Source organism: Pollicipes pollicipes, unplaced genomic scaffold (genome assembly GCF_011947565.3).
Source record: "Pollicipes pollicipes isolate AB1234 unplaced genomic scaffold, Ppol_2.1 Scaffold_7231;HRSCAF=8579_pilon_pilon_pilon, whole genome shotgun sequence".
Lineage (NCBI taxonomy): Eukaryota > Metazoa > Arthropoda > Thecostraca > Pollicipedomorpha > Pollicipedidae > Pollicipes > Pollicipes pollicipes.
In genome coordinates, this window is record NW_023597034.1 from 3,330,327 (window position 1) to 3,348,986 (window position 18,660).

The window sequence follows — 18,660 nt, forward strand, 5'->3', positions numbered from 1 at the left end:
ACATCACTGGGAAGTTGATGCTGCACCGCTGACTTAACGCTGACTGTCAGAAGCAGTCCCAGGGACAGCTGCCGGTAAGCTGTCGCTGTCTCCAGGCCCCGCCCACCCGCAGCTATTCTCCGGTCCAAAATTGTCTGGGACTAGGCACAGGGAGGCGTCATCGATGAGCTGATTTGGTACCTACTGCTTCCTCGGCAGTCATATTTAAATTCGTGTCGAGCATCTCAAGGCGTGTTTAACATTGCTGCAGCGTGCGTGCTTTCTGACAATGTCGTGTAATTCGCCTCCTTTTTGGCGCCTTTATTCGGCGCCTTCTCAAGTCCAACCTGCCTTTCTGCCTCTCGCCGTCGCTTCGTAAGGGGAGTATCGCACTTTGTACGTTTCACTTATCAGTACATCATACGCGTGCGATTTGATCAGTAATATAATTTTGTCTAAATCTCTCTTAATAACTCAGAATTTCTATTTGAGGTAGCCGACGCCGCGGGAGAAACTTCACCGGATTCCATGCTCCGGATCCATGCCACCATGGAAGTAATTCATTGATTTGCCTAGCTTTGAACATGAGTAGCACATAATCCATGTGCCGCACTGGTTCAAACCTCAATCAATGGGCTTCTCGGGAACAGCCACGTGCCCGCTGGGCCAATCACAACACTGACCCAACACTAATTTGGCCACAGACAACCTCCATTGCAACCACTGACCTGGTTGGACCTGACCGTTCTTTTATTCGAACCAGCAGAGGTACGCACGGTAGTTGTCATGACGACGGTGGTCGTGACTAGTGAAGAAGCGTAGTGCTGTTACAAAGCGTTGATAACGTGATTTAGGCTCGAAAATAATTATAATTGATATATTTATGTCTTGATGGTGGTGCATAGGCACAACTCAGTGCTTTGTTAGACAGAGCTGGTGCTGGGATTTCACTACAGCGTGTTTTCGAAATATGACCCAAAGGTGGGACACTCGCTCCCCCTAAAGCCGGTCCTCCAAATGGCATCGGGGTAGGCGCTGCGGCTGAACTGCCGCGCCGCCGGCGTCGGTAACCGCATGCTCCCTCGGTCGCCAGTAACCAGGACAGCACGGGTCTGCTGCTGGCGCTGGGTGCTGACCTGCGGGCCGCCGACCATCTGGGCCGCCCGCCGCTGCACTACGCCGCCAGCCAGGCGCACCACGGGGTCAGTACTGCGTGCCAGCCACGCCACAGGGCCAGCACCGTCTGTCAGGCACGTCACAGGGTCAGTACTGCGTGCCAGCCACGTCACAGGGCCAGTACCGTCTGTCAGGCACGTCACAGGGTCAGTACTGCGTACCAGCCACGTCACAGGGCCAGTGCCGTCTGTCAGGCACGTCACAGGGCCAGTGCCATCTGTCAGGCACGTCACAGGGCCAATACCGTCTGTCAGGCACACCACAGGACCAGATCCGTCTGTCAGGCACGTCACAGGGCCAGCACCGTCTGTCAGGCACGTCACAGGGCCAGTATCGTCTGTCAGGCATGTCACAGGGCCAGTACTCCGTGCCAGCCACGTCGCAGGGCCAGTACCGTCTGTCAGGCACGTCACAGGGCCAGTGCCGTCTGTCAGGCACACCACAGGACCAGATCCGTCTGTCAGGCACGTCACAGAGCCTGTACCGTCTGTCAGGCACGTCACAGGGCCAGTACCGTCTGTCAGAAACATCGCAGGGCCAGCACCGTCTGTCAGGCACGTCACAGGGCCAGTACCGTCTGTCAGGCACGTCACAGGTCCAGTACCATCTGTCAGGCACGTCACAGGTCTAGTACCGTCTGTCAGACACGTCACAGGGCCAGTGCCGTCTGTCAGGCACGTCACAGGGCCAGTACCGTCTGTCAGGCTCACCACAGGACCAGATCCGTCTGTCAGGCACGTCACAGGCCAGTGCGATCTGCCAGGCATGCCTCAGGACCCAACACCGTTTACATGGTGCACCGCATGGTTGGTTTCTCTGCACCACCCTGTTGACGATGACATGGGCGGCGGGAAGGGGGGGGGGGGGACGGCACACGCGAGACGCGCATGTCGTGCCTGCCCGCTGGTGCGCTACTGTGACTGGGCGCTGCCTCCGCTGCTGCAGTGTGCGGTTACTGACCCGTGCCGTGCCGCCACAGGTGGTGGTGATGCTGGGCGTGACGCACGATGACGTCACCCGCACGGACAGCGCCGGACGGACTGCGCTGCACTACGCGGCGGCCGCCGACTCGGACGGGCGGTGAGTGCAGTCTGCGCTGACCACCTCAACACCTGGCCGTGAGGAGAAAGCCGCCGTGTCCACCTCTGTACTAGGTTGCAGGAAGAGAGCCCCTCTGTCCACCTCCGCATTTGACTGCGGAGAGAGAATCGCTCTTTCCACCTCTACAATTGGGTACGGGTAGATAGTCGCTCTTTCCACCCCTACACTTGGCTGCGGGGACGGAGTCGCTCTGTCCACCTCCACATTTGACGGCGAGGAGAGAGCTGCTCTTTCCACCTATACACTTGGCTGCGGGGACAGAGCTGCTCTGTTCCCCTCTACACTTGGACGGGGAGCGATGGGTAGAGAGACGCTGTCTTGTCTGGACCCAGTGAAAGTTCGCACTATCCACTTCAAAACTTGGCCTGGCGAAAAAGTTTCCTCCGTGCGCTTCAAACGTAGAGGCAGAGGGCCGTCTGTCCACTTACACGCCCAACAAGTGCAAAAGTCCGCTTTGTTCTCCGCAAGACGGACGCGTGGGCACCACTTCCAGCTCTTCTGAACATCGATCCACCCGCCTCGCCTTCAACTGGTGCTCACACGCTTGTGTGTGGGCGTTGGTCGCCAGGCAACCGTCCCAGGGGCTCGTGGGGTGTCCGAGTCTTTAAAAGAGGTCGTCGTCGTACTTCACGCACTGAGGAATTCTCCGGATCCTGCTTCTGCTGTGCAAACGCAGATTTGTTAACAGCTGACGGAGCCATTGATTGCGTCGTCCGCTTGCCGGCACGCATTGTTAATGTACCACACAGGGTGTGCTCCCCTCACTCTTACAACAAACTCCTGCTGACATTCCAATAAATCGTTAAGTTGAGCACCGCAGGCACAAGGCGTGCACCGGAGCGCCGCGTCGTCGGGCGGCGGCGGTGCCGCGGCCTCCGTCTCCGTGTCCTCACGCCGGTTCGGTTCGCCGGCTGCGGTGCGCGGCCTGACGTCCCCTCCCCTCCGCGCCCTCGTCGTTCGCAGCACGATCCAGCTGCTGCTGCAGCAGGGCAGCGAGCCGACGCGGCTGGACGACGCCGGCTACTCGGCGCTCCATCTGGCGGCGGCCTCCGGCCACCGGGCCGGCCTCGACCTGCTGCTGGACACGCGCGGGGCGCGCGCCGTGGTCGGCGCCGTCGGCGACCGCTGCCTCCGACCGGCACCCCTCCACCTGGCGGTGAGTCCGGCGGCGGGCGGGCGGGAGAGGGGCGACCGAGGCACCGCGCTCTCCGCCTCTGACGGCGGAGAGGGGGATTGTCGAGCTGGGAGCGGTGTAACGGTAGGCTCGGGGTGCTGCGAATCCCGAGACATATTTGAACAGCTGCTTTTCCCTTGCGGACTGGTGTCCGAAAAGCCAATATTCGGATGCGCTATGCGCCATTCTGCAGTGCGGGCATACGTCAGGGCCGCGCGAATGTTGCGCAGCCTCGAGTACGTTGTTACAATTTCATATAGTGTATGGGTTAGAGAAGCACCACACGTCTTGCAGCATGATATAGCGCTATGCCACAGTGACGTGGCACGCCCGATCCTGAACACCATTTGAAGTCAGGTGCGCACGTCCGTAAGCGCCAACACACACCAAGCATCATTGATCTCACTACAGATACCTGCTCGCATCACAGTTTATGCTAAGCACCCATATCCGACGAACCTCAACGACCATCATTCACCGAATCACTGCCGACCGCAGGCGTTCCATGGCCACCTGGCTAACCTCATCAACCTGATGGCCATGATGGACAATGTCAGCCTGCGGGACGACCAGGGCCGAACTGCGCTCCACCTGGCGGCCGGCCGCGGCAACCTCTCCTGCGTGCTCTGTCTGCTGGAACAGAAGGTACGCACGGGGCCACTGGATTGTGCGTGTGGTGTCTGCTGAACGAGAAGCTCCGCACGACTGTCACCTCTGATGCGAGCTTTGTGTGCGGGAACCGTAGCGGTGACCGGGCGCAGTTTTACTGAGTACCATGACCATGGCAGGGCGGGTTTTAGGGTGCCAGTGACGTAGTGGTTAATGTGCCTGCGTTAACCACTGCGCGTCTGGGCAACCGGAGCTACGTTGCTCGATTCCCCGCGGTGCCCGCCTTTCCCGCCAGGGTGAGAGGCCGGCGACGGCATGTAACGTCAGCAGCTGAGTGCGTCCTAAAGCCCCAATGAAAACAACTGCGCGGGGTTTGGAGCTCACTCACTAGTGGAATCGGCTCCCGCATGTCTTAATCGCCACTGCCCTCGCTGCGCCCGGCGTGTGAGTGCGTGTACGGGTAGGGGGAGGGAGCGGCCTTCGTCAGCGCTGTGGCGGCGTAGCGGGTGCTCGCCGTGTCCGCTGGCGTTCGAGCCTGACCGTGGTGCTTGGTCAGCCGGCGCTGGTAGACGTCGCGGTCGGCGCGAGGGACGGACGGCGGTATCTGCACGTTCAGTCGACGCGAACGCACCGGCAGCCGCACTGTCGTGGCGGTCGGCGGTCCCCGCAGATCTCGGAGGTGTCGGGATCGCTGCCCCGATGCGCTGAGCGGTGCCGCACATCGCGTGGCGTCCGTAGCTGCCGGCTCTCAGGCGGGCCCTCTGCGCTGCATACAGGGAGCCGCCCACACTCGTGCTGTCTGTGCCGCTGCCGGCGAGGTCGTCGTAGCAGCGATTGCCTGTCCCGGTCACCGATGGTCCCACTCCAGAGCTTCATCTCAGCCGCTGTCTTTATGACGTCGCATGCGCTCCGGACCGCTTCTTCGTGAGGACTCACTGGTCCAGATTTGATTGGGGTGATCAGGGGCTGCCAGGCCGCGCTGGTATATTCTCGGGCATCTCCGGTCATGTTTATTTCTTTTTCGAGAGCGTGCTTATTGCATCGTATTGGTTTGGTGATCAAAGAGCCTGTTTGCAGATTGTGACATGTATTCTATGAGTACTCTTGGTACTGGGAATGGCCTCTGGGAAGCTGTATGATTTAATATTGTGCAAGTCATTTATATGTGGGCAACTGCTGTAATGAAGTTTCATGATGGCTAGGCCGAGTTCATGCCATTTGTAATATTTCGCGATATCAGACATGCGAAAGGCCAAGCCAGAGCCCAACAAGAGCAGGGTTGCGTCGCATGTGAGCAAATTCACGGAGTTTACGAAGTGAAAAACACTCGGGAAAGGCTGGAGAGGGCGCAGCCCTGTACACTGGCCGTCATCCACGGATTTTGTCACGAAGAGAACTGATGATCATGTTTCGACCCGGCTGGTATTAAAGACATGCAATGGTATATCGCGAAACGTCTGTAACACTGTGGGCTCAGAGAAAAGATTAGTGAAGCATTTGCAAGTGTAAGCTGGTCGGCGGCCCAGTGTCCCAGCGAAAATGATTCGCCTGAGCAACCGACCTAGCAAAGTCCAGCCACAGCGCTTGACTGATCAGGAAAGTTGGTGAACTGGGGTAACATTGCGATTTACCTCATCTCGAATCTCTCGCATCACTACTTTTTTAACGATTGTGTTGAGCTTATGCCTTTTCAGCCACCGATCGCACCAGCACTAAATTTTCAGCAACTGGTAGCACAAATTCTTAAAACTTGTTTCGTACAGTTTGTAAAACCCCTGAATGCAGACTGTTGGATGAAGGGCGTATTTCTGCAACGTTGCAATATAACCGTCATTTCAGATCTCAATTTTATGCACATGGGAAGCATAACTGAGAAAGTGTTTTATCTCGAACACGCTGAAGATTTGGGTCGGATCGGAGCCCAGATGTGGGCGGACAGTTGTCACCCGAGACAACGAGGACGTATTCTGATCAGGGACAAAACTGGCGGCGGCACGGACAAAAGTGTCGAGTCCATGTGGACAGCGGTCACGGGCACCTGTGCGTGAACAATGGCGCCGCCCTGCTGCGTACGTTCTCAAGGACTGATGTCAAATCTCGGCAACCAGAGCAGATGCAGGCGAGAAACAGGCGCCATGGTGTGGCCGAACGTACCGGCTGTATCCGCCGGTGGTTATCAACACTACCCAACCCATAGTCCGCCAGTAATTGGCCGGAAAGCGGTCAGTGTCACTTTCGCTAAAACTGATATAAAAAAACAAGACGCTCTGGCCCAATCCGATGTTGTTTTTTTTTTCGTGGCCTAGAAGTTCGAAAATTCCCTACAGCCTAAAGATCCGGCCGTGAACGCACTGCGCGCTTTTATCCCTTATATTATGGTCAATATCCACCCCAAAATGTCTACGATTGCGCAATACTTGTACTTAAATTTCGAAATGGCAAATCACCGCGAAGTCATTAATTACCTCAGTTGAAATGTCCGACCCCGGATGGCGCTCATAGCATTCGTCAAGCTGTCTATAGATGAATTCACGCACAAGGGTACATCAGTGGACCTCCGCCCTTTATATTATCATGAAAGGTGGACTCTCCAACGCCTTTACGGAAGCTGATGGTGTCAGTTCCCGAAAGGAATGTAAGGAGGGTAAATGTGTTCTAAAGTGCTACTCCTGTCATGAAAGGAAATATCTGAATTTTCTATGATGCCAGTTTTTAAACGTTATAATAGAGCACTGATTAGCCGTCCCACGGCGGTCGTCCGGCACTACCCAAATATTTTAGGGGTGTCCATACATTTTTTACGCATGCTTGGTCTTTTCACCCTACGCCCCCCCCCCCCCCCGCCCTCTGTCCTTTCCCATGGTTCGCGATGGCTACGTTGGGCGGAAGCGTTCTCGCCCTGATAACGCTGTGTTAGGCGTGACGTCCCATCAGGTAACGTCTGTTTGGCCCTTAATTAAGCCAGGAGGTGCAAGACAAAGACGGGCGTGCTGCTTGTAAATAAAGGAAACCAACGGAATTCGGTTTTGAGCTTTTCAGGCATTTGAAAGCATGATTTACAACTACACCTGATCATAATGTTACGCTGTCGGCTCTTCCCTGGTTACGCTTTCGTTACCCTCCATCGACCAGTCTTCCTTCATGGATAAGGTATTTTGGGGAGCCCTTGTAATTACACCGTGGCTATATTTATTTCTTAGTATTGTTCTATTTATGTTTTTGTTAACGCTGCAGCTATCTCGTTATTTGTCTTCCAGTAGTGGAACACCATTTATTGACAAAGAACCTTCCCTTAAATTTTGGGACCAATGCAGCTTTCTAGAAAGAAAGCGTCGTTTGTTCTTGCAAGCATGAAAATCATGTGCAAAGTAATGAGAGAAGTATCCAGATGGTAGATTGCGCCATCACTTATTACAGCGATCAATATAAAAGAGCTGAGCTTTTAACACGACGGAACACTCGTTTTTTGGTAGGTATTGGCACCCTAGGTAAAGTTACCATTATTCCACTAAATATGTAGTCTGTCCAGCAAAACCCACAAACAAACGTATCGAGAACTTTCATAAAATCGAGATGCAAACACAATAATTTGCTACCATGCTCACACAGCGTGTTTGTTTCCCGTACGGCATGGCCAGCTGACATGCAGGCGATATATTTTCTGAAGACAACTAGCCTTGGTGCTCACCTGTTATCGTCCATCGGGTGCTATGTTATGCACCATGAGTGCACAAAGTAACTTTTTCGAAAGTTGGAGGAGAGCTTGGGAGCTTGGAAATAGACGCACGGTTAGCGCATTGATTCTCATCTCCTAATTTGTAGACGTGCTTACAAAAATAGTAATATATCATTGAAGATACGGACAGATGTGGGCTTCTAAGAATATCATATTACTAATTTTGTTACTGGCACCTCCCAGAGAACCTAGTGATTTGACAGGACGTAATCTTTGAGATTATTTGTGGTCAAGGGATATGCACGATCCTGTAACGTTACACATGGGCTAGTGTCTGAGCCGCGCCGGCGTTTTCAAGCATTTGCCCAGGGAGAACTTGTGTCGGAACGTCGGCGTTTTGTCTCTGTACTAAGTTTTACAAAACACGACCTAGATTTTGCGGTTGAATGCACGGTCCACAAGCTGGATACATTTTCAATATTTCGGTTTAGGGAAAATAGGTACCGCGGGCGTGCTTTACGTCACCACTTCTCAGAAGTCGCGTGTTACAAATCGTTGCACAATCCCTTGTCATGGAGTGACGGTGATTACAGCGGTCTTGGCGGTGCGCACCGACTGCGGTGTCAGCCGGAATAGAAAGCGGGCCTTCTGCTTGGAAACCGTCCTACTAACCGATTCTCTGCCCTCCCTCCTATGTCACTCAATAATGTACATGCATAGCATGTGTATGAGCGTGCTCGCGCAAATACGTAACACCGTTGTCGACTCGATGCTCTTGGAGAAAGCGAAATGCCAACGTGGAACCACAAGGCTGCCATTGCGATGGTATCTTCTCATCTGCCTTGCCCGTGATGGATGATTGTAAAAGACACAGTACGAAGGTACCGTCTTCCGCACATTTTGACAAGATGTAGACCATCAACCATCGTCGGTCGACGGCGCGGCTGATTATTTCCGGTGAAATATGCCGGCGCACCGTCCGAGCGGTACGCATCGGCGATGGATGACCGTCCGCGGGGCACGCACGAGGCGGGCTCGGCTCGACTCGGCTCGACTCGACTCGGCTCGACTCGACTCGGCTCGACTCGACTCGGCTCAGCGGCGCCCGGCTCCAGTCCCGTCAGGCCGCGGCTCCTCCTCCGCCCGGCTCCGGTCCCGTCAGATCCGCGCCTCCTCCTCCGCCCGGCTCCGGTCCCGTCAGATCCGCGCCTCCTCCTCCGCCCGGCTCCGGTCCCGTCAGATCCGCGCCTCCTCCTCCGCCCGGCTCCGATCCCGTCAGGTCCGCGGCTCCTCCTCCGCCCGGCTCCGGTCCCGTCAGGCCGCGGCTCCTCCTCCGCCCGACTCCGGTCCCGTCAGGTCCGCGGCTCCTCCTCCGCCCGGCTCCGGTCCCGTCAGATCCGCGGCTCCTCCTCGCCGGCTCCGGTCCCGTCAGATCCGCCTCCGGCTCCGGTCCCGTCAGATCCACGCCTCCTCCTCCGCCAGGCTCCGGTCCCGTCAGATCCGCGCCTCCTCCTCCGCCCGACCCCGGTCCCGTCAGGTCCGCGCCCCCTCCTCCGCCCGGCTCCTGTCCCGTCAGATCCGCGGCTCCTCCTCCGCCCGGCTCCGGTCCCGTCAGATCCGCGCCTCCCCCTCCGCCCGGCCCCGGTCTCGTCAGATCCGCGCCCCCTCCTCCGCCGGCGCCACGTGTCCTGGCCTCCGGAGCCGGCCGTCCTCAGCGCGTGCTCGCCGCGGCGCTCGCGGCTGCTCTGTGAGGGATGGGCGGCCGCTGTCCGCGTCGAAGATCGGGGCGGCCGTTACGAGCCAGAGCAGGGGCGGCGGCGGGCTGCCAGCCGTCTGTTACACTGAGATTGTGTCCACGTCCGCCAACGCAGGCACGTGGTGTGACGTCGCGCATAAAGCGACCGCCGCCGCGGCCACTGGCTAAATCCTGCCGTTGCTGGCGTCTTGGCAGGTGTTTAGACGGCGCAGGCTCCGGTAATTTCGCCGAAAACTTTATCTGTGGTTTTGTACGACTTGACAGCGTAGATTGCCGTGTGCTCCTCGGCTGGGGATTTGATGTGCGCCGATGACAGTGACCTTGACCTTTGGTAGCGTGGATTGCCGTGTGCTCCTCGGCTGGGGATTTGATGTGCGCCGATGACAGTGACCTTGGGCTTTGGTAGCGTGGATTGCCGTGTGCTCCCCGGCTGGGGACTTCATGTGCGCCTACGACAATGACCTTGACCCTCGTCCCCAGGCCGACATCGACACATGCGACGATCGCGGGCGGTCACCACTGCACGCGGCTGTGGCTGCCGGTCATAAGGACTGCGCCAGGGCTCTGCTACGGCAGCTGCTTGCAAGGTGACCATCAATAATCCGACAGCGCGAAGATGTGCAGACTATTCTGTATTAGCCGTGTGATATCGAACACGGAGTGTCGGAATGTTGGACTGTGATACAGGTAGTCACGTCTGGTAAATGGCTGAAGGGCATTTTATCTGGCATCCTTTGCAGTTCGAAGACGAATATAAGCTAGCGTAATGGGATGAACAACATGAGATGCATGCTGAGGAAAACAAGATTAACCTTATGCCCATAACAGAATGAATTAGTCCAGTAAAATGTGTGATACTCCTGCCGTAGTCTCTCTTCACTACACGAACGTAAAAGCAAACATTCGATTCAAATCACAACATCGTGCAGTAGAACAGTAGCAAAGAAAGCATCGCACACTTTTGTCTGGCTGTAATATATCGGGCAACTCTATTGCCGAGGAATTGCATTACCAGACGGCGTCCTATGGAACAGGATTGGATAGGCTTTAACATGGTGTTCGAGCGTTCAATGTAAACTTCCGATTTCTTATTTCAATTGATTTTGCGATTTTTAATTCAGCAACATCTGTTCATATTTGTGCATGCCTGCAGGATGGGTATATTGAGCGAGTTTGCGTCGACGATTTCGCAGAATTGAGTGTTTGTGGTCTTGCTTTTTGGATCTCGGATGTGCTCGTTAAAGCGCTCCGGGACGCTAAGTTTTATCTCGAGACAGCGACGCACGTAACCTGAATCGATGGGCGCCAAATGACTGCACTACATGACTACGGGCGCGCCACTACAGCCGGCGCACCCGTAAACCCTTAAACAACGAAGTGATCTGAATCGAGCGTAGGCTTCATGTGCGTGTACTGACGGAGCCGACGGCTGAAACACATGAGTTTTTCTGGACTTGTTTGTCGTAGTATGAACATCAGGCTTTTGTTATTTTCCTTTGCATGACTTGCAATTCGTTCATTAGTGTGGTGCCCTGGGCTAGACACGGACAGTATTGTCACGAAGAGTTGAGGGATAAATGTGCTGAAATGTTTGAATTGCTGAAGGGCAAGGTAGGCATTGGTAGCGTTAATGGGTTTCGACATAATTGCATGCGTTTTGTCACGCAACGAAGTGTGCACGTTACGAATTCAAAAGCACGGCTGGCACGGATGTATGATATACGATGTTCACTGTCATCTTGTTTAAGTCCGCCCTCAGGCAGCTTCAAACTAATTTTGCAAAGCACCTGTGTGAATTACAGAAGCACGTGTGTTTCCACAAATACTTGCTTAGCGTTCACCTTAGCTGTAAGTACTGCGGAAAAGTTTCTCAAAGCATTCCAAAGTATTGGAGGAAATTATCTTACGTTGCGTAACCTCGTGGAAATAACAGCTATTTAACATGTCACGTTAAACATAATCGTGGAGACTCGCACGAGTGCGTAGATGTATCATGTAATACATTTTTCCTATGAAGATCAAGGTCATAATTTTGTTTTATGATGCATGATGTGCTGAGGGCCGTGCGTGTGTCTAGGGGATGGTTGCGTGATGTGTTGAGGGCCGTGTGTGTCTGGGGCGTGCCTGTATGACGTACTGAGGGCTGTTTGTGTCCATGACGTACCTGTATAATGTGCTGAGGGCCGTGTGTGTCGGAGGCGTGCCTGTATGACGTGCTGAGGGACGTTTGTGTCCGTGACGTGCCTGTATGACGCGCTGAGGGCGGTGTGTGTGTCTAGGGGATGGTTGTATGATGTGTTGAGGGCCGTGTGTGTCCAGGGCATGCCGAGCGCCCACGACCTGCCCGTGTGCTGTGCTCGAGGGCGTGAGTATCCGGGGCGCCTGGGCGGCCGTGCTGACTTGTCGACTGCGGTGCGCCCCAGGCTCCAGCTGCCGCCACTCGAGTCCTCGGAGCTCCGCCAGCTGTTGGCCGAGTCCAAGACGGTGAAGATGTGTCCCGAGCTGGACGAGGTCGTCAACAAGAAGGACGGCACGGGACGGTGAGTGATGCGCGCGACAGGCGGCGACAGCTCGCCGGCCGACTGCGCCGTGCCGACGGCGACACGCCGGTGCTCAGGCTGTAGGCGCGCTCGCCGTTACAAGATTAGTGGTTATTGGTCCATGTGACGAGAGGATCGCTCAATTTGCCGTTCGGTGTTCCGGTTATGGTTGATGGCTTAACTCAACAGGGAAGTCACGCGGCTTATCTACATGGCGTCGACACTGATGGTAACGACCCGTGTTGCATGTCGTCTAACGCCAGCCGACATCAGGAAGTGGCGCCTCGCCTTATTCAGTGCGCGCAGGCATTGGGTTGTATTTACACGACGCCATATGACCAACGTAGTCGGTGCGCCCCCAAACCCAAATCATCATCATCATGTATTTACACGATAGCAGGCTATGACGGAAGCGGCCACAGACGTGGGATGATTTTTTTTTGGGGGGGGGGGGGGTTCTCGGCGTCAATCGATGTGACGGGAACCAGTCTGCTCATAACACTCTTTATTGGATCTTATGCTGAAAATAACTGACTTCCAGTATACAAGGAGGTACTGGCAATCAAAGATATCAGGCAGTTATTGGGCTGTGTGACGAGGATGCTCGGCGATTCAAGCCGCGCTCACCGTTAAGAGTATATGAGGACAAGTACGCAATCGTCATTCAGAAACCGTAGGCGCGTGAAGACAGAAAATATTCGCCATTATGCAGTCTACCATTAAAAGAATGACACAATAATCAGTCGTCCAAGCTACGACATCCTTACACGCGATTCGCGGTATCTTGCTTCGGGTTCCTCGGCACACGAGAGGGCTATGCCGAAGGGTCTGCATTTACCGGCACCCGGTGCCATTACCTCGCGAATAGCATAGCTGCATGCATTCAGGCTCCTGCATTCAAACGCCCGACACACGGTGCGCGCTGAGGCTACCTGGAAGGTTTCGACGATCCGCGCCGAGTGTGCGGTTAGAAGGTGACTGCTAGAGCACATCAGTGGCGTAAACTATGGAGAGGAGTGTTCGCGAAACGCCGGCTCAAAATACGGTCTAAGGCGGCTCTTGTATTTTTAGCTCGGAACGAATGTTGGGAATGTGCAGGGCTACTAATGTCTTCAGACCTGCGTTGTTTGGCGCTGTCCCTGAAATTACTGCTTTGAAGCTGATGTTTGCTGCGCCGTGCCTCATTCCGGCGAGTCTGGCCTGATGTGTGTTACGGCTGTGGCGTGCAGGCTCTCGTTAGCACGCTCCCCAGGGGGTCACTCAGCTGGTTTGCAATGCTGTATTTTGTATCTCATGCATAAGGATCCCTCGGCATGGGCTACAATATATATATATATATATATATATATATATATATATTATGTGATCTATTCTGTTCATCCTTCCTTGAGGCCATGGACGCAAGTATGACACAATCTCCTTCGAGTCGGAAACCCTTGCGTCTTCTCCATGGATGATAGAACCAGAATGGACTTAAAACTTGGGTCACCAGCTCACGTCCCACTAAGGGTGCCCAACATGCTCAATTTCACGGCGGTATTCACCTGCTCGCGCATGCTGTCATGTATGAGCGGTGGTGTCACGTATAAGATTGCTTTTTCACCTTTTTCGAGCTCCTCGCGGAACTGGTACGGCCAAGCATCGAGAACGAGCCGCACAAACGGAAGCGGCGGCCGCTGTACCAGGCACCCGCTTCCTGGAAAGGGAGGGGCCATTTTAGCTAGACCACACTCCACGACTGGGATCAGAGGGGGACGCCTGCGCCTTCCGCATTTGCAATAACGGTGCCGCAGCTCTCCGCTGCTGTTTTGAGCACGGATGTCCCTAAGCTGTTGCTGTCAGCCTTTAGCTTGTCAACTTTGTCAACCTTTTGTTCGTTTACTTTTAACCTTATATGCGGGAGGGGTCAGGGGACCGTTTGACCTAGCCTTTTGCCTTTCAGGCAGGCCTTTACGCTTTGCCGTGCGTTGGGTGTTAGCATGTGGGAGTCTGAATGATTGCACTGATGTTCTTGGAAGTCGATTTCTAACCTTATGTTCTATACCAGTCGTGGAGGCCTTTCTGCATGGCTGTCTGTGTTTTTAGCAGCCATTCGGATTGTGCCGTGTGCCGGATGTCAGGACGTGGGGACCCCGGATGGTTTGTCTTAAATTATATGAGAGGGCGAATGAACGATCTCTTCATGGCGTTTTAATGGCGTAGTGTGCGCAGGTTTCTAACATTTTCTGTATTTCATGCGCCTTAGGCTGTTAAAAAGTTTTGTTTCACATTAATCACTTGTGACCATGAGCACTGCAAAGACATCGAGCATTATCCAATATACCCCAATGCTACTTAATCTGTACCTTCCGATATCGTCAAGGCCGGATATTTTCAGCGCAAACATTCTGTTTTATCGAGCAAAATACATTTCTATTGATACATTCCGCAGCCAAATAAATGGCCGTGTAGTTTTTTTTTAGGAACATACGGAATAAACTCCCCTGACCGCTACGCTCTGCGAGATAAGACTAGGTAATGGAACTAGCGCCTCCATTCTTGCCGATCAAGAACGTGTGGGCCTCTCGCAGAACAGCAAGCTCCCGTTCGTGCATCCGCGCACCTGTTTAGCTGCCGCTGATTCCGTTCACGTCATTCGTGTATTTCCTCTATCAGTTCTCAGTTTTTCACATGCCTCTGCTCCGTCATGTGTAAAGCGGACATTATGTCACGCTGCGGTATACGGCAAGCGTGGCGGTGCCCCACGTACCACGCTGCTTCGTCGCGCCGTCTGCCCATCCAGCCCTCGTGGAACGGTCTGTCTCGTGACACGCTGGGATGGCCTTCCGCGTCCTTAAGGAGAAATCTGATCACCGATACCGGCTTATGCCTGTGTGTCTGTGTTCCTAATTACGATGGCGGCCGCGGGCTCAGAGAGTCCGACCCCAGCTTTGAGAGCGTGGTCAGCTGGAGTGGCTCGGCCCGTCTTGGCCTGTTGGTCGCGCTTTTTCAAAAGTTTGCATCTTTGCAACCTAAGTCACTCGCCACTTATCGGTTGGGACACTGAGGGGCATCAGCAATCGGCCGGGAAGCGGTCAACGCCACCTTTCCCCAATTCGGCCTCGAAGACAGGTTGGGCCCGTGCCGATACAGCTTAGGCCATGTGAACTGCGTCGGCAGAAAGGCCAGTTTTGGGCGTGATCAATATCGCCCCCTTTTCGTAATGATTTGTCGCTGGCAGAAGCGAATAGACCATTCCAAGCGCTTCAGTTTAGTCAGTTACAGTGTTGACAGACTGTGCTGGGTTCAAGGGGAACCGACAGTTAAATCACCTGGGTTTTCACGTGACTCGCGGTCACAGACCATTGCACCCCGGTACCATGATTACTGCGCCTGCGCCTGAAAACCTCGCGAAAGAGGGGCATGCCAATGCGATAATACTGCCTGTTTGCATGTTTTCTCAAAGGCGATTGGCTTCATTTGCGTACGTCATGGTTTCCTGTTCGCTATGATTGCACTCGCCTTTGTGCCTTTTGGCTCGCCCCACGCTGCAGGGAGCGTGTTACTGTTAATTGCAATATGATCGCAGCTGCGTACTGAATCTCGTTCGTCTGTGTACGGCGCCTGCGTGAGGGATCCTGCGATGACGACGCAAAAAAACGAATATTAACCAACGGAGAGCATGCATTACTGATTGCAAAGTACCGTCTGTGCTACATGCGCAGACGTTGCACAAGACCTCGGCTTTTCCGTGTATGTGGTTGATAGCGCTAAAAGGAATTTTTCATATTTGAGGATATTTAAGCAAACATCAGATATGTTGATACAAGCTCCCTTAAACTATTGGCATCCTATGCAAGTGGAAAAGGCTGCTGTAGGCAGCACGATTCTCTGTTTAGTAAATGTACTGCTCAATGTGTCATGGTTTGATTACGTCATCGTTCCTTGCACAACATTGATTGATTGAGATCCAATTGATGGCAGTTGCGTCTGGAAATCGCGCTCACGAACGCTAGATATGAACGCCTGGGCAATGATGTTTTTGTTGACCTTGATCGCCGCATGGATTGTGGAATGGCAGGATTTGAATGACGTTATTATGATGTCTTGAATGCCAAGGTGACCTTGAAACACTCCCCGATTTACCTTTCCCCATTTTCGTGGGCGTGTAGCTCAGAAACTAGAGGGGTCTAGGTCTTTAGAAGGGCAGTATTGTTCACAGCACCGAAAAGTCGTCAAGATGGCTGTTTCAGTTCAAAACCCCATGTACATGTGGAACACTCTCTTTAATATATATGAAATGAATGTAAAAAGCAGCAGGCAGATGCCGAAAATTGGAGGATGAGAAACTGATAGAACCAGAGGATGGCTTGTCTGGGAGTCGGTGGGCAGGGTCGGGTGCCTCGAGACGTGACCACGTGACCCTGAGTGGCAGCCTTCGCGTGCCTCAAGACGTGACCACGTGACCGCGCTGGGCGGCAGGACGCCGCTGATGCTGGCTGTGGAGAACGGCAGCGCGGAGCTGGTGCTGCTGCTGCTGGTGCACGGCGCCCGGCCGGGCCTGGCTGACGCCGAGGGACGCACGGCCCTGTTCCGAGCGGTGAGTACGCTGGAGACGGCGCACGTGACAGCGTGCTCAGCATGATCCTTTGTCGCCTGCTGAGATGTGCGAGGAGTGCTAGGTAACTGCCGCACATAGGTGAGTTTGCTATCTCATTGTCCGAACGGTTACCTAATGCATGTTTGATTTTGTGTAATACTGAACCCAGTAGGTTCAACTCCAGCCTGTTGCCATAACGTGAGGTTGACAAACTAGGCTGATATTGAACACTATGGTGGACATGGTGGGTTGCGATAACCACTTGGCCATTGTGTAAATTCGCAATGCAAGGGCTTTGCTGTGAATTTGTACTGTATATGGTATACACAGGCGATTCATTAATGCAGTGGGTCCGCCAACTTAACTTATAATACTGGGGGAACTCATGTAAAACCAAGACACAATGGTATCTGGGTTTTACAGCGCAAGGTAGGTTGGGCTAATTGCTGCAATAAATTATGACTCATTGTGTGGTTGAATGCGAATTTGAATGCACATTTCTGAGCTATTTTCGTGCTTCATTCACTTTTTGTCTTCTTTAAGTCTTTGTGCTTTTACCCTAAGCGTATTCTAGGCTAAACAATGCACGCCATTACAAGCATAGCGATTGCCAGCAAATCAAAGAACGCATTTTGAAGCAAATTTAATCGGCGCAGATCCCTTTGCCCCATGATGGGCTAACTGATTAGTTAGACGCCCTGATGAAGAACATTGTTGAGTGCGGGGCGGCTCTGAGACCTGGAGATGGAGAACATTATTGAGAGCAGGGTAGGTCTGAGACCGGGAGGTGAAGAACATTTTTTAGAGCAGGGTAGGTCTGAGACCGGGAGATGAAGAACAATCTTGAGAGCGGGGTAGCCCTGAGACCGAGAGATGTAGAACATTTTTGAGAGCAGGGTAGGTCCGAGAGTGGAAGATGTAGAACATTCTTGAGAGCAGGGTAGGTCTGAGAGCGGGAGATGTAGAACATTCTTGAGGGCAGGGCAGGTCTGAGACCGGGAGATGTAGAACATTCTTAAGAGCAGGGTAGGTCTGAGACCGGGAGATGTAGAACATTGTTGAGAGCAGAGTAGGTCTGAGGCCGGGAGATGTAGAACATCCTTGAGAGCGGGGTAGGTCCGAGAGCGGGAGATGTAGAACATTCTTGAGAGCAGGGTAGGTCCGAGAGCGGGAAATGTAGAACATTCTTGAGAGCAGGGTAGGTCCGAGGGCGGGAAATGTAGAACATTCTTGAGAGCAGGGTAGGTCCGAGAGCGGGAAATGTAGAACATTCTTGAGAGTAGGGTAGGTCCGAGAGCGGGAAATGTAGAACATTCTTGAGAGCAGGGTAGGTCCGAGAGCGGGAAATGTAGAACATTCTTGAGAGCAGGGTAGGTCTGAGAGCGGGAGATGTAGAACATTCTTGAGAGCAGGGTAGATCTGAGAGCGGGAGATGTAGAACATTCTTGAGAGCAGGGTAGGTCTGAGACCGGGAGAGCGCGAGTCGGCCGATGGAAGATACTGACCGAACCAGAGGTGACAAAAGCGTTAGCGAGAATGCGCAGGATGCAGGCTGCACCCTGTGGGTAAAGACAGACCGCTGTTTCCTGTCGAGACGGCAATGGCAGCAACCGTAATAGCGTAATGCGCCCCATTCGTTGAGCGTGGTTGAGATAGTGCACATCAGTCATCTGTGTGATACGCTGGGCCGCCCGCGGTCTTCGGAGAACTTTGTTGTGCGGTGGCCAGAAAACAAAACAAGGGCCGCCGGTTTGTACGTGACACCGAGTGTGCGTTGGCATTCGCCGTGCCGTCGAGAAAACGGCGCTGACGGCCATGGCGAGTACTGTGTCCCCGAAGTGGAAATCGCTAAAACTAAGACGAATTATAGTCAACTGATGGGCAATAACTAGCTGGAGTCGTCCACGATATATGTGGCTAGAAATGCCTCCACTGACAGGATCGTTGCGGGTGCCAATGTAGGCCAATCGTATGCAGGATCGATGACAACCGCAACATCTATTTCTGCTCAGTCGGAAATGAAATATCCTTTAAGCAGACATATGGTGGTCTGCGGTGTGATTCTATTGC

The 18,660-nt window shown here is 53.8% G+C and overlaps 1 protein-coding gene across 1 annotated transcript in view; it reads left to right on the forward strand.

Moving 5' to 3' along the window:
• Positions 1-1,147: 1,147 nt before the first annotated feature.
• The window catches only part of LOC119109252 (serine/threonine-protein phosphatase 6 regulatory ankyrin repeat subunit A), a 61,689-nt gene continuing 44,176 nt past the window's right edge, over positions 1,148-18,660 (forward strand). The window contains exons 1-7 of the mRNA XM_037232847.1: positions 1,148-1,181; positions 2,135-2,235; positions 3,220-3,412; positions 3,929-4,075; positions 9,952-10,058; positions 11,895-12,011; positions 16,473-16,590. Coding sequence (XP_037088742.1) covers positions 2,144-2,235; positions 3,220-3,412; positions 3,929-4,075; positions 9,952-10,058; positions 11,895-12,011; positions 16,473-16,590 — 774 coding nt within the window. The 5' untranslated portion in view covers positions 1,148-1,181; positions 2,135-2,143. The remainder of the gene's footprint in view (positions 1,182-2,134; positions 2,236-3,219; positions 3,413-3,928; positions 4,076-9,951; positions 10,059-11,894; positions 12,012-16,472; positions 16,591-18,660) is intronic.